This window comes from Carettochelys insculpta, chromosome 12 (assembly GCF_033958435.1).
Source record: "Carettochelys insculpta isolate YL-2023 chromosome 12, ASM3395843v1, whole genome shotgun sequence".
NCBI lineage: Eukaryota > Metazoa > Chordata > Testudines > Carettochelyidae > Carettochelys > Carettochelys insculpta.
In genome coordinates, this window is record NC_134148.1 from 47,130,327 (window position 1) to 47,145,520 (window position 15,194).

Sequence of the window (15,194 nt, forward strand, 5' to 3'; positions counted from 1 at the left end):
GGAACCCCGAGATTTTCCCTCGCAAGCTTCCAGCGAGCGGATGTACCATCACCAACAGGAACCGGAAGGGTCCAGAGAGGCGTATCCTAGTAGTTCCTCGCTCTCCTCCCCGGACGGGGCTACGGCCCCGGGGGAGGTCCATCCTCTGGACGATCTCAAACAGTTTCAAGAGCTGTTTAAAAGGGTGGCCTTCACGCAAGGCATCCAGACAGCAGAGGTGCAAGAGAAACACCATAAGCTCCTCAAAAATCGGAGACCTCCAGCCTCCTCCAAAATAGCAATACCGCTTGACGAAGCAATCTTGGAGTCCGCCACTACGATATGGCAGACCCCTGCGACTATTCCGCCTGTCCACAAGAGAGCGGACAAGAAATACTTCGTGCCGGCGAAGGGCATGGAGTTCCTGTTCAGCCACCCACAACCAAATTCCTTGGTGGTAGAGTCGTCGCAACAAAGATCAAAGACATCTCAATTCAAGACAGGGGGAACAGACAAAGATGCCAAGAAGCTAGAGCTGTTCGGCAGAAAGGTCTACTCCTCCTCCACACTACTGTTGCGAATGGCAAATTACGCAGCGCATCTAGCGAACCACAATTTCGACAACTACACTAGGTTAACCTCCCTATGGACTCGCTTCCAGAGGACAGGAAACCGGTGCTCAAGGCTGTCGTGCAAGAAGGCTACGTGGCCTCGAGGACGGGAGTTCAGATCGCCCTGGATGTTGCGGACACAGCAGCACGCTCCACAGCTACGGCAGTGGTGATGCGAAGAGAGTCCTGGCTCCAGACTTCGGGTATACCGAGGGATCTGCAGGCAAAGATCGTCGATCTTCCGTTCGACACACAGAAGCTGTTTGCTGTATCAACTGACTCGGTCCTTCATTCCAGTAAAGATTCAAGAGCCACACTTAGGACCCTGGGGATTTACACCCCTCCATACAGAAAGAAAAAGTACTACCCTCAACAAAGACGGTACCAGTACCAGCCACAGCGTCCCCAGTACCACAGGGGTTACGAGCAAGGGCGACATCAACAGCACCAGCAGTACAGAACTCCCAGGCGACGTTCCCAACAGAGCGGTGCATTCTCGGGGCAGGGCCAAAGGCCACAAGTTTGACACACAGATCCAGGGCTGCGCCATCACTACCATCGCACAAGGTCATCCGAAGCTGTTATTCCACCATCGCCTCCGGCCATTCTACGACCAGTGTCAAAGGATCACCACAGACAAATGGGTGCTGGAGATCATAGCCACGGGGTACGCCATCCCCTTCCAGTCGCTCCCACCGTCACGACCTCCACCCAGGCCCCACCTCTAGGAGGCCTCCCACATAGTGAGGCTCAAGCAGGAGGTAGACCATCTCATGCTCATAGAGGCAGTGGAAGGAGTGCCGGAGCAACTGCAAGGGAAAGGGTTCTACTCGAGGTACTTCCTCACGGAGAAAAAGACAGGAGGCTGGAGGCCCATCTTAGATCTTCGAGGCCTCAACCGGTACCTGCGCAAGCAACGCTTTCGGATGATCACAATCGCCTCCATCCTTACGGCACTGGACGATGGAGATTGGTTCGCAGCCCTCGACTTACAAGACGCGTATTTTCACATAACTATCCATCCGGCTCACCGACGATTCCTCCGGTTCATGCTAGGCAAAGAACATTTTCAATACAAGGTCCTACCGTTTGGCCTCTCCTCGGCCCCCAGAGTCTTCACCAAGACCTTGGCAGTGGTGTCAGCCTACCTGCACAGACAGGGGGTATTTATATTCCCGTATCTGGACGACTGCCTCCTCAAAGGGGCCTCGAAGGAGGAGGTACTACGCATGATACGCGTCACAGCAGGCACGTTCTCTTCGCTCGGCCTGGTTATCAATCTGGCAAAATCAAAGATAGACCCCACACAGGACATAGAGTTCATAGGGGCACGCATAAATTCTATTACAGCGAGAGTGTATCTACCAGAGACACGCTTTCGGGCCATCGGCTCCCTCGTGCAAGTCATCACCCTCAGCCCTGCGGTGCCAGTTCTGACATGCTTACAGCTGCTGGGCCACATAGCAGCAGCAACGTTCGTAGTACAGAACGCCAGGTTACACATGCGCAGCATGCAGCACTGGCTGGCGAGCGTATACAAACCGGCAGCACACACCGTTCACAGGGTGGTGTCGCCCACAACAGAGGTGCACAAATCCCTGCAATGGTGGGTAAACCCCAAGAACATGCTAACAGGGGTACCCTTCCACCAACCACAAATATCGTTTTTTCTTATTACAGATGCCTCCCACATAGGGTGGGGAGCACACATGGGCGAAGAGGTGATGCAAGGACTGTGGTCCTCCACGGAACAGTCGCTGCACATAAATATACTGGAGCTCAGAGCAGTGTTCAACGCCTGCAGACACTTTCGAGACCATATACAAGGCAAAGTAGTTGGGATCAGTACAGACAATACCTCCACCATGTTTTATATAAATCGGCAAGGAGGAGCTCGGTCCCGTGCCTTATGTGCGGAAGCAGTCCGGTTGTGGAACTGGTGCATTGCCAACAATTTAACCTTGAAAGCCTCATACTTACCAGGCGCTCACAATGTGAAGGCAGACCAGCTGAGCAGGCGTTTTGAACTCACGCACGAGTGGCAGATCCATCCCGATCTGCTACGACCGATTTTTCACGCATGGGGCTTTCCCCAGATAGACCTGTTTGCCACTCAACACAACAAGAAGTGCCCACGATTCTGCTCCAGGGCAGGACTGGGACGGAGGTCCCTGGGGGACGCATTCGCAATCTCGTGGAGGGGCCCCCTGCTTTACGCTTTTCCTCCCACAGTGCTGATCCACAAAGTCTTGCAGAAAGCCAGGAGGGAAGGAGCCCGAATGATCCTGATAGTCCCAACGTGGGATCGACAGCAATGGTTCCCCCTACTCCTGTGCGCGTCGGACCGTCCACCGATGCCCCTTCCGGTGGCGCCAGATCTGCTCACGCAAGCCCAGGGGTCCGTAGTGCATCCGCACCCCCAAGGCCTGCGACTACAAGCGTGGTTAATCCATGGCTCAGCTCCCTAGAGAGCACATGTACGGAGGAAGTGCAACAAGTCCTAGAAAGTAGCAGGAGGACTTCCACCAGGAAGACCTACAAGCAGAAATGGACTCGCTTCACGGCATGGTGTTCTACCAAACAGCTAGCCCCCCTTTCAGTGCGTATACCTGTAATATTAGAGTATTTACTGGACCTCAAGAGAGGAGGACTCTCACTATCCTTGTTAAAGGTCCACCTTGCCGCCATTTCGGCGTTCAGACACGAAGAGGAAGGGCACACGGTGTTCGCCCATCCCATGGCTACCAGGTTCCTCAAAGGGTTGGTAAACCTATACCCCCCTTGGAAACCGCTTCCACCTTCATGGAACTTGGACCTGGTGCTTAATGCGCTAACGGGACCACCGTTCGAGCCTTTAGCCACGGTTTCCCTCCGCCTCCTTACGATAAAGACGACCTTCCTCCTCGCAATCACGTCAGCTCGCAGGGTGAGCGAGCTTGTGGCAGTTATGGCAACGCTACCCTGCACTGTTTTTTCCAAGGAGGCAGTGACTCTACGGCTGCATCCAGCCTTTGTTCCTAAGGTTTCTTCTGAGTTTCATATTAACGAACCTATTGTTTTACCCTCGTTTTATCCAAAGCCTCATAACTCTAACAAAGAGGCGCGCCTACACCTCCTGGACATGAGGAGGGCGCTGGCCTTCTATATAGACAGGACCAAGCCCATCCGGAAAACGGATAGACTCCTGATCTCTCTCGCTCCCAAATCGAAAGGAGAAGGTCTCTCTTCGCAGAGAATCTCGAAGCACATCGTATCCTGCATAAAAATGTGCTACGAACTCAAGAAGACTTCTTTACTGGCCCCGCCCAGGGCTCACTCCACTAGGGCGGTGGCGGCATCAACAGCCTTTTTCAAGGGCGTTGCGCTAAAGGACATTTGCAGAGCGGCGACCTGGTCATCCTATGACACCTTCGCCAAGCACTACGCCCTTCACAGGGTATTCCAAGAGGATACCCAGCTCTCGACAGCGGTCCTCTCGGGGACAAGCTGTACATGATCCAATTACCCACCTCCTATCTTGGGTTACTGCTGGGTAGTCACCTAATGTGGAGCACCCACGGGGACACTCGAAGAAGAAAGAGAAGTTACTCACCTGTAGTAACGATGGTTCTTCGAGATGTGTCCCCATGGGTGCTCCACCACCCGCCCATCCTCCCCGCTTCGGATCTCTGTTTAGTGTTTTGCAGGAGCATCCGAGGCGGTTGGTCAAGGAACTGGCGGGGACCGGATCGCGCACATGGCCAGGAGCGCGCAAGGGAGCGGTGCGCACTGGCGCATGCGCGGTCCAGCAGATACTGCTTGGAAGATCTGATCTGCGGCACCGGGCGAGCCTGACACCTAATGTGGAGCACCCACGGGGACACATCTCGAACCACCGTTACTACGGTGAGTAACCTTTCTTTTTGAGTTTCTGCTAGTTTCCCCCTTGCAATGAGAGCTTTCTCGTTCCTGAGGAAGCATTGGAAGAGTGGGTGTGCAAGCTTCTTAGATCCCAATCATGTACTGAGTCTGGGAGTCCCCTCTAGGTTGTGTCAATTCAACAGTAGAAAGGCAGATGTTGTATCTTGAGCGTATAATACTTGTCTGGACTCACTACCGCCTTTCCTCTCTTGCCCATGTTTAGTTTCATACAGTTGCTTTATTTGCCTGCTTTTGTAACTTTATTTGATGAAGTGTCATTATATAGGTTCATGAAGTAAAGTTATATGAATAGGCATAGACTCCACATAATTGTTATTTAAGTCTTACAATCTTCTCTAGGTTTAGTGTAGATATTGACTACTATCTGCTCTCTATTTATTGTATCCTTGTGTTGTGTCTCATATTATTCATAGGTGATATGTGGTCAGGGCCAGAACTGTGTTTTTTTTATGTTTGCACATTATCTGGTATGTTGGGGCAGGAGCCTCTGTGTCAAGGATCTACAACCAAAATAGTCAGAAGAGCAAATTTTTCAAAATCAGTTACAAAATCAGTACTTCAGGAGTCACAATTCATGTGAATATGAGACATTCCCTTATAAGTAACGTCAAGTTATAGTTTTTGTACCCTCCATTTTAAGAACAGTGCATACACAACAATTTGTACCAGTTACAAAGTTTGTTACTTTCACCTATGGATTGGAGAGCAAATGAGGACAAGGAAAACACTGCAGCTGGGGATAGGCTCCTAACCAAGAAGGGGTAATTTTTGCATCAAATCTCCCCCGCTTCATTACCGGCTCTACCCCACCTCGGCCCTCAAACCCACCCTCCTCTCCAGGCTTTATCTGCCTCCCCATCCCCAAGCTTTCCTCCTCATTTCCAGTATTAACCCCTCTTAGCTTCAAACCCACCCCCAGGACTAACCCATCCATGGCTCTGGCTTTATTTATTATCAGTAAGTCAGATACCAATGTGTGGCCAGACAGTAAGCAGGACAGAGTAGGACAACAGAGCCCCCCTGGGAATGAAAGCCTCTAACTCCCAGGTCCTGCTGCAGCCAATGGAGTGTACCCTCCCCCCCGACCCCCCAGCAGGAGGGAAGGGGTCACAGTGCACAGGGAGGTGGCCCCAGCTCCCTGGGCCTGTTCTGAAAGCACAGGGCAGAGGGAAGCTGTGCAGTGAGCCCGTTACAGTTGGGAAGGGGCCCAATGCAGCTGACTCCAGTCCTTCCAGCATAGCCACGGGGGACAGGAGCATGTGGATAGTGAGAAGTCTATGCCGGGTGACTACATGTGCCCAGCAGATGGACGGTTGGCGGAGATGTTCCACTGGCAGGGGTGAGTCGAGCCACACCCACTAGAGGGGCGTGGCCACTCGAGTAAAGGGGTGAATGAAGGACTCTCTGCAGCTCCCTGCCCTGCCACTGCGGAAACAGTAAAATGTTAATCTGATTAGTGTCCTGATCCCTACCACCCCCCTGCCAGCTATTAAACCAATTAAATGTAGGTCTTCTGTTTCAGCGGCGGCAGCGCAGGAAGTCACAAGAGGAGTCTGCGGCAGCAGTGTCCAGAGCTGCAAATGACTCCTTAAAGAGTCGCATGCAGCTCCAGAGCCACAGGTTGCCGACTCATGCTCTAAGCTTTGTCATTGTACAAATAATAAATAATAATCTCTCTGCAGATGAGAGGTGTGGAAGAACAGGTGCCCATTATGTCTTGTTAGATATAGTGAGTTAGAGAGGACTAAAACCAACTCAGTTTACTGCCACTTACTTCTGTCAGGTCTCTGAGATAAACTGGTGGCATCTTGTGTCTACCCTCTGATAGCTAATATAATTAATAATTTTGAGTTCCTTCTGGACACTTTACTGTTTCTGGGTCCCCAGAGACTAATGAACAGAAATAGCTCTTCCCAAATTTTTAACAGTGCATTGATTAATCATTGGAACAGTTTACCCAGGAATGTGGTAACTTTGTACCTTGAAATCTTTAAATCGAAATCAGCTGTCTTTCTGAAAGATATGCTGTTTTTCAACTGTAAAATATTAGGTTGCTTCAGGAATTACTGGGTGAGGTTGTGCAACCTCTGTTGTGCAAGAGTTCAGAGAAGATGATTATAATGGGTACAATACATATACATGTGCATACCTATACCCATATACAAGTAGACTAGAACCATAAAACAACTGTTAGACAGTACTAGCTTACTACTCATTTCCTGCCATCCACCTAGAGCAAATCAAATTCTGTCATTGTTTGAATCGCTCTTATTGCCTCATTCAGTTACTATTATTATTTGTTTTTCTCAGAGTCTCTAAAAAGCCACAGGAGATGAAAGGTAAAAAGAGCAAAAAGATTTCCCTGAAATACACAGCAGCCCGACTTCACGAGAAGGGAGTTCTGCTGGAGATTGAAGACCTGCAAGTAAACCAGTGAGTAACCTTTTAACCAGTAAGCCTAAGTTCAAAAGAGTCTTATCTTTGCTGGGAATAGGGAAACAAGTGTTCCTAATTCCATCCTCTCCTGCTTGTAAACATTTTTTTTCTAGGACTTCAGTGTACAGCAGTGGTTCTCTGCTTGCAGGCCACTTTTAGTCCTATTGCCACAGAACTGCTGGATATGTGACAGTCTAAGGTCCATAGAGGTAGTATACTATTGTTAGAATGATGTATTTGTGGCTCATAATGGTAAACAGTGAGAAGTCCTGTGGCACCTGTGGCAGGCCACTGCCTGTAAGGTGCAGGAACCTACTAGAAGGCAGATATGCCAGTTGGTGGGCTAATGCCTTTTTGTTTCCCAGTGAAGCCAAATTAGGGCAGGCAGCTGAGGCCTCGTTAGGAATCAGCCACAGCTGAGTCTAATCAGCACTTGTGGTCACTTGAGGCCCTGGACTCCCTATAAAACGCTACCTGCCTGCAGGGGGGAAGGTTTTGGAAGGTGTACTGGAGAGAAGGCAGGGCAGAGCAGGGCAAGAAAGTACCACAGGGGAGCAGTGGGTGAAGTGGCCCAGGGTGAGCTTGCTGTATTGGGGCAGGGTGAAGGCCCTGCTAGCTGCCTCTTGTCCTCTTAGGGACCCTGGGCCAGAGTCCAGGGTAGAGGGCAGGTCTGGACTCCCCCCAGCCTTCCCCAGAGGGTTACTCCACCGGAGCAGGCAAAGGCCTGCAAGGGGACTGGCTTTATCCTCCCCATTCTGGACTTGCCTATGATGAGGATGGCTCGCTAAGTGGAGACACCTGCCTCTGGAAAGACCTGGACAGCTAAGGAGTCTCCGTGAGTCTCTGAGGCACAACAGAGAACCACCAGGAAGCGCAGGGACCCACAGGGGCTGATGAGGGAATTGTCACACACCTTATGCACTAACAACATTTTTGGAGCACTTCTGTGGACAAAGACCCACTTTGTCAAAGGGTCTTTGCCCACGGAAGCTTATGCTCCAATGAATCAGTTAGTCTATAAGGTGCCACAGGACTTCTCGCTGTTTTTGCGGCTGCGGACTAACACGGCTACCCCTCTGATAATGGCAAATCGATTGAGAATCACTGGGGTAGAGGAACAGAATTCCATTTCACAGCATGTAAGTAGTTTCTGAGTTCCATCAGTCACTAGAAATGTTCTGTGAACATTAGCCTGAAATAATGACAAAGTGGCCGTGTCTACACGTGCACGCTACTTCGAAGTAGCGGCGCCAACTTCAAAATAGCACCCGTCACAGCTACACGTGTTGGGCACTATTTCGAAGTTGAAATCGACGTTAGGTGGCAAGACGTTGAAGTTGCTAACCCCATGAGGGGATGGGAATAGTGCCCTACTTCGAAGCTGAATGTTGAAGTAGGGCACGTGTAGACGATCTGCGTCCCGCAACATCGAAATAGTGGGGTCCGCCATGGCGGCCATCAGCTGAGGGGTTGAGACACGCTCTGTCTCCAGCCCCTGCGGGGCTCTATGGTCATCATGTGCAGCAGCCCTTAGCCCAGGGCTTCTGGCTGCTGCTGGGGCAGGTGGGGATCCATGCTGCATGCACAGGGTCTGCAACCAGTTGTTGGCTCTGTGGATCTTGTGTTGTTTAGTGCAACTGTGTCTGGGAGGGGCCCTTTAAGGGAGCGGCTTGCTGTTGAGTCCGCCCTGTGACCCTGTCTGCAGCTGTTTCTGGCACCCTTATTTCGATGTGTGCTACTTTGGCGTGTAGACGTTCCCTTGCAGCGCCTATTTCGATGTGGTGCTGCCCAACGTCGAAGTTGAACGTGGACGTTGCCAGCCCTGGAGGACGTGTAGACGTTATTCATCGAAATAGACTATAAGCTATTTCGATGTAGCGTGCATGTGTAGACGTAGCCAGTGATGTCTACCTGAGCTTCTGGAGCTCAGTAGTCCTGTATGAGCATACAGTCTGTCCTCCTGCATAGCACAAGTCAAACAGTGTGCAATTTTTGCTTCAGGACCATCACTTTTGGTTGAGCTAGGGCTATCATGTTAGTTGCAGTCTGAATTTGTCTTCACCTTCCTCACCTTCCAACTAGTGTGTCTTATACCTTTTTGTGATAAATTAAAGACCTATCCACTGTCAGATTTCTTACAACCTCATATGTGCAATTTTACACTATCCACCTTGTGTGGTGTTAGTATATGCCAGAGTATATTATTCACCAGTGCAGCACAATTTTTATTACTTTCACATGGAACAAAGATGAGATCTAGCAGATATGTAGACGTATGTTCTTCTTCAAGTGCTTATTCATGTTGATTCCAATCAGGTGCGCATACATCTTGTGCACCATTATTGGAAAGTTTTCCCTTTAGCAGCACCAATTGGGTCGACAATGGAGTTCACTGGAGTGACACCTCTGTGGAGCTCAGTATGTGACCCTGTCATCCCTTCTGCCCCTCAGTTTCATCTTACCACCTGTGACAGTCATCAGAACAGTGTTCAACTTGCCTGGCAAGTGTTCCTTTAGCTAATTAGTTGGTTGTTATTAAAGTTTTCTGTTAGTTGTTTATATCTGTTTTGGTTAGGGGTTTGGACTTCTACCCCTTCCACTTCCTACCCTGGGCTCCACGGCATCCCTTAGCACCAGGGATTTAAGTTGTGCGGGTCTTGTGGCAAACCTATGCCCATGAGCAACCTGCACACTGAGTATTTGAAGTGCCTTGGAAAAGAGCACCAAACAGAGCACTGTAAGATCTGCAGGTCTTTTCTACCTCACATTAAAAAATGGGTCTTAATGGAGTCTGTTTTCTGGCCACACATCCTGGGTCAGAGTGAATCAGTGCGGAGTGCCCCAGCCTTGGTGCACAACACAGCACTGAATAAACAGTATGGAAATCCTTCGTACTGCTCCCTGGCATGCCAGCCCACCCAGCACTGCTCCCATTCAGCAAAGCCATATAAGCAGAATAAGAGGAGCCACTCATAAACTAGGTCAACTCTGCTGTCCAGCCCAACAGTTTCTGTGTCCCCAACAGAAGCACTCAGCATCTAAGGCTACAGGACTGGGGCCATTGTCTGCAGCTTCCATTGTGGTTCCATCAAGCCAAGCCCATCACCTAATCTTCCCCCTGGCAGCCAATCTCAGGTGGAGGATATGGACTTTCCTTCCATCCTAGAAATGTTTGAAGGTGACAGAGAACTCTCTGGGATTACTATAATGGTGCAAATCATAAAAGTCCCTTTGGGATGTCCCCCTGGTGTGATGATCATGCCACTAACGCTTGCTTTCTTGCTTTCTGGGGCTCCCCACCACCATGTTCTACTGGGCCAGATCCTCTGGTCTCCCCATGACAAGACACCGAGTTGTGGTAATCCTCCCCGCTGCATAACAGCTCAGACACTGAACCTGTTCAGCTCTAAGGTCTCAACATCCAGGAAACCAACACTCAAATGGGACTAAAACCCTAAACAAATCAGTCGATGTTTAAAAGTTTTGAACAGAGAAAGCTTAAAAGTATGTGTGCCCTCTTTATCGATGAAAGAGACAGATGCACAGTGGTTGCTCCCCGCTCCTCCCAGTAATGATTATTTACACTGAGCTTAGTAATAAATATACGTTTTTTTAAATCAAGTGTAAAAAGCAGGATATAAGTGGTTATAAATGAAAACAGTTAAATCAACGTAGATACTAAACTAAAATGAACAAAAACCTCTTAGCTAGGTCTAATCCACTGAGAAATTTGTTACATGCAAATTCTTACCCTAAACAGTTGTTCTAAACATCTCTTTCGTAAGCTAAGCAGCCTCCTAGCTTGGATCCAATCCTTCCCCCCTGTTCTGTCTTAGATGTTTCTAAAAGCCATCTTAGGTGAAAAGTGTAGGGGGGTGGCTCTCCTGGTGTCTGTCATCTGCCCTATTCTTTGTCCCTCACCTCCATCCTTTGTGCCCATGTACTTTGTTCAAACTTTTCTCACCTTGAGTGGAAAATTACTGTTGGGGGGGGAAAAAAAAAAAACAGGGGGACCCAGGGGCAGATAGATTGAACAGGCTTCTTTATTGCTGATACTTATTCTGCCTCGGATGTCAAACGTGCCTGAGTGACCGCTGAAGTAACCATAGGCACATTCTTTCATTCAAGTTAGTATGTAAATACAGTTATCTATTACAATTACCTCTAAATTATAAACAACCATACAATAAATATTAATAACCATGTGATTAATATTATTATATCCACCCCTGTTTACCGTTTACAGCCCTTTTGGCTGAAGCATGCAGTTTTTACAGCACAAACTTTCTGCGTTATCAATTATCAATAGCTATGACCTGAATACATTTGTTAAGGAGGGCAGGAGGAAAAAGAAGATAGCACATTTTTGAAGTTGCATTCTTGGTGCAGCTGTGGCTTATCTTGTTTGAGACCTGGGAAAGAGTTAGCAAAGCACTTCTATAAATCAATAGGACCAGTGTCTGCCCCTGTCATCTCAGTATTGCCACTGTTGCCTCAACCTTCATACCCCAAGAATTACCAGATCCAAAATGGGTTTTAACATCAGGTAGCCTGGCCACATGTCTTTCTAGGACCAACCACAGTTTGGGCTTACAGGACAGACAGAGCTATTCAGAGGTCCTTGACTTAATCACCAAGCATCCAGATTTTGGGGCATCAGTGATGGCCCACCTTAGCAATTATTAACAGATCCACATTTCATATTTCTAACTTCTCATACAAGAATGATACATGCACAAAAATAGGATATATGCATTTAGCATACTGTATCATTAAAATTGCTAAAATTACTTAGTGTAAAGTGTCTTTGAGTTGTGCATATTCACATTCATGAGCCAGTTTTAATAAAGCATGGGAGGTTCCATGACAACTACGGTGCTGCAAACTGAGGCATTCCTGGGCAAGCCTCCTGTAACACCATGCCCAGCATTGTCTACAAGGATGCTGTCTGTGCTACACCATTCCCCCTAACCTACCCTGCACCACTCCCCTTGCACTGCTCCCATTCCCCATCAAGTTTCCGCTTGCAGCCTGTGTCCCTCGCATGGGCCAAGCAATAACCTACTTCAGCACCAGATGCTCATCACTACACCTTGACATGGGCCAAATGCAACTAATCCCCAGCACCAGTCTGGTGTCGATGGTCCTCTCCACTCTCTGAGTACCAATGGTCTGCAGCACTGGAGTATCAGGGCTGATCTCTGGCATCAGTTGAGTGGTGGTGTTCAACACTGGCATCAGCAGAGAGACACTACTCCCCAGCACTGATGGAACAATGGCATCAATCCCCATTTGTGTGCTGTTCATCAATCTGGCAGGGGTATTCACCTTTGTGGTCCTCTTCATCCAGATCAGGATTTTCAGGGTGGGAGGCAGAATCCTTTTATTCTTGCTGTAGTGAGCACTGGTCCCACAGACATAGGCGTTAGATGCTGGTAACTCAGCCACATCAATGGAACCCCAGTCACTATGGCCGTCCTATCACTAGGCCCAGGGATCATTTTCCAGAAGCTCTAGATCTGTAATCTCAGATTCTAGAGTCTCCAGTGTGCATAGGGAACAAAACGGCCCTAGGGGATCACACAGAGCTCCCACCCATACACTCATAGAGGTGCTATCTCCACTGCTACAAGGGCCAAACTTTATGATCCTTTCAGCAAATACAGTAGCCCACAAGCACCACCCCAACCCCAAGACACCAAGTAGCTTGCAGAACAAGAAGACCCTGTTCTTCCTGGGTTATTGTCATCCTCATCACCAGATGAAGTATTAGCAGGAACTTTGCCTGTAGGGGCCCCTCAAATAGATTATAGGGCCCACCAAATCGTCCTACACTGGATGGCACACAATATGGGGCTGCAGGCAGAAGAAGTGACTCAACCAGAGGTTATCATTTTTGCACCAGAAGACCAATCCAGGATATCCCTACCTGTAAGCCAGATATAGGGAACCTTTTTCATGTCAGGGGCCACCGACCCACAGAAAAATAAGTCAGGAGACACACAAAAATCAGAAGGAAAAAAACCCAAAACCTACACAAAACTCTTACTGATGTGGGCCCTGCAGGGTACAGGAGAAGGGTGGGCTTATCTGGGCAAGAGAGAATGCAGGATTGCGGGGCGGGACTGGGTGAGGGGAGGGTGCAGAAGCAAGCAGGGGGACTCTTATCTCTACTGCTGCCCACTCCCCTGGCTGAGGGAATGGCAATATGGAGAAGAACTTCTTGGAGAGGTTTTTCTCCTGCACTCCCAAGCACTGCTCCCCCCAATTCTCTGATTGTCCAGAATTCCAGCCAATCAGAGCAGGTTGGTGAAGCTTTTCTCCAGGCAGTACTACACTGCCCATTCCCCCAGCTGGGGGGGATACTTCCTGACCCCAACAGGCAGAGTCTTTGAGCCGGATTCAGCCAAGTTTAACTGACTCCAGCCCATAAGGCTCAGGATTTTACGTCCCCCCTCTTGCCAGGGGCCAGATGTTAAAGAGAGGAGCCTTGGCAGTTGGATCCAGCCAAGCCACTGCCCAGCTCTGAACTGCAGGCCTGGGTTTCCCCACATCTGCTCTAATAAAACCTATCAGAGAAGTACTAAAACTCTCTAGCAGATTCCCAGCATCCATCACTCCCACTGCGCGGGGGGTCGAGCACAAGTAGTATGTCCCTTCAAAGGGATATGCATACTTGTTCTCGTATCCACAACCATGCTCATTGGTGGTCATTGCTGTTAATAAAAAAGGAGCCAAGAGGGATCAACTCCAAAGTCAAAAGAGTCTCAGAAGTTAAAAGTTTTTGACAGAAAAGGCTATTCTGCAGGGGATCTACAGGTGAGGATAGCAAGCCAACAGGCTATTCGCAGCAGATACAGCTTCAACTCATGGGTCTCCATGTTGAATTCAGAAACCTTATTCTATTAGACTCCTGCACTGAATTTGCATCTTTTCGTGAGGAAAACAAGACAGTATCAAGAACTTCCTTGCATACAGCGAATTCACTGTCCAGAGATGCGCATAGCCATGAGATATGGGGCATGGTTACAGTCCTCTACTCTGCCACCTGGGGTGCAACAAGCATTGTAAGACCTCACATTTGAGGGCACAGGCCTCTTTTCAGATCAAACTGATGCTAGGCTGCATAGTTTGAAAGACTCTAATGCAAGCTCTTGTGATGCATTACCCCAGCACTCCTAAGAAAGCCTCTTTGAATGCAGCCCCAGTTTAAGGCCTAGTCGCAATGGTCTTACTGAGGGGTCAGGAACCAAAATAGCAAGAGCAATTTTTTTCAAATTTGGTTTTTTAAAAAAAAAAAAAAAACCTCAATGCATATGAATACAAGATGGTCCTTAATAAATGAATTGAAACAATGCATTTTGTAAACTCTATTTTAATAACAGTGCACACACAATAATTTGTAATGTGATACATGTTTACTTCAGGATGTTCACAAACTTTTCACCTATTCTGTTTGCTCACACTTTACATGTGTGTTCGTGCCACTGTCTTCCTGACTTTCACTCCTGAGCCTGCTTATTACAGTTTTACTTCATGCTTAATTTCAGTTTTCTGTCTTAAAATGTATGTTAGCCTTCACAGAAAAAAAGCCACAAGCTTCCTTTTCAAAATCAAGACTTTATTAGCAATATGATCACAGATACAGTATCATATCCCACAATACACTGCACATGCTAATGGGGGGGAGTTATCCAGTGTTTCAAGATCACATATTGTTTGCTATTTGATTTGAGCTGGACTTTTAAATGTTCACCCTTTTTTGAAAATAATCAGAACTTTTTTTTTTTTAACTTCTTGATTATAGTGTTGGGCTTCACAATGAATTCTTTAAAGAGCTGCAGGTTGCATACCCCTCTGGTCTGACCCATCTCAGCCTACTCAGAACTTTTACAGGAGGAAGGACAAGAGCTCCATGTGGAAACTAATGTACTTCCAGTCAGGGCAAGGGCAGAGCCCAACAAGCCACCTTCTTAACCCAAACAAGGGTTTTGATGGTGGGCATGAAGACAGAGTATTCGCCATGACTACAGATCCTTCCCTACAACTCTTGAACCCTCTATCCCACTATTAGCATGTGTGGTCCCAAATAACATTACACTACTGTGTTCTTTGCACGGTAGAAGTGGAATATTCTCTCTGCCATGTCTACACAGCAGTTTTATTTCAGAATGCATTATTCCAGAACAGATTTTCTGGATTAACCTATTTCAAAATAGCATCTCCACACACAAAATGTATATTGAA

At 48.3% G+C, this 15,194-nt stretch overlaps 1 protein-coding gene across 3 annotated transcripts in view; it reads left to right on the forward strand.

The window, feature by feature from the left end:
• IQGAP1 (IQ motif containing GTPase activating protein 1) overlaps positions 1 to 15,194 on the forward strand; it is a 335,028-nt gene that overhangs the window by 303,929 nt on the left and 15,905 nt on the right. For all 3 annotated transcript variants that reach the window (XM_075006488.1, XM_075006490.1, XM_075006489.1), the window contains one exon: positions 6,822 to 6,944. In XM_075006488.1, the coding sequence (XP_074862589.1) occupies positions 6,822 to 6,944 (123 nt within the window). The remainder of the gene's footprint in view (positions 1 to 6,821; positions 6,945 to 15,194) is intronic.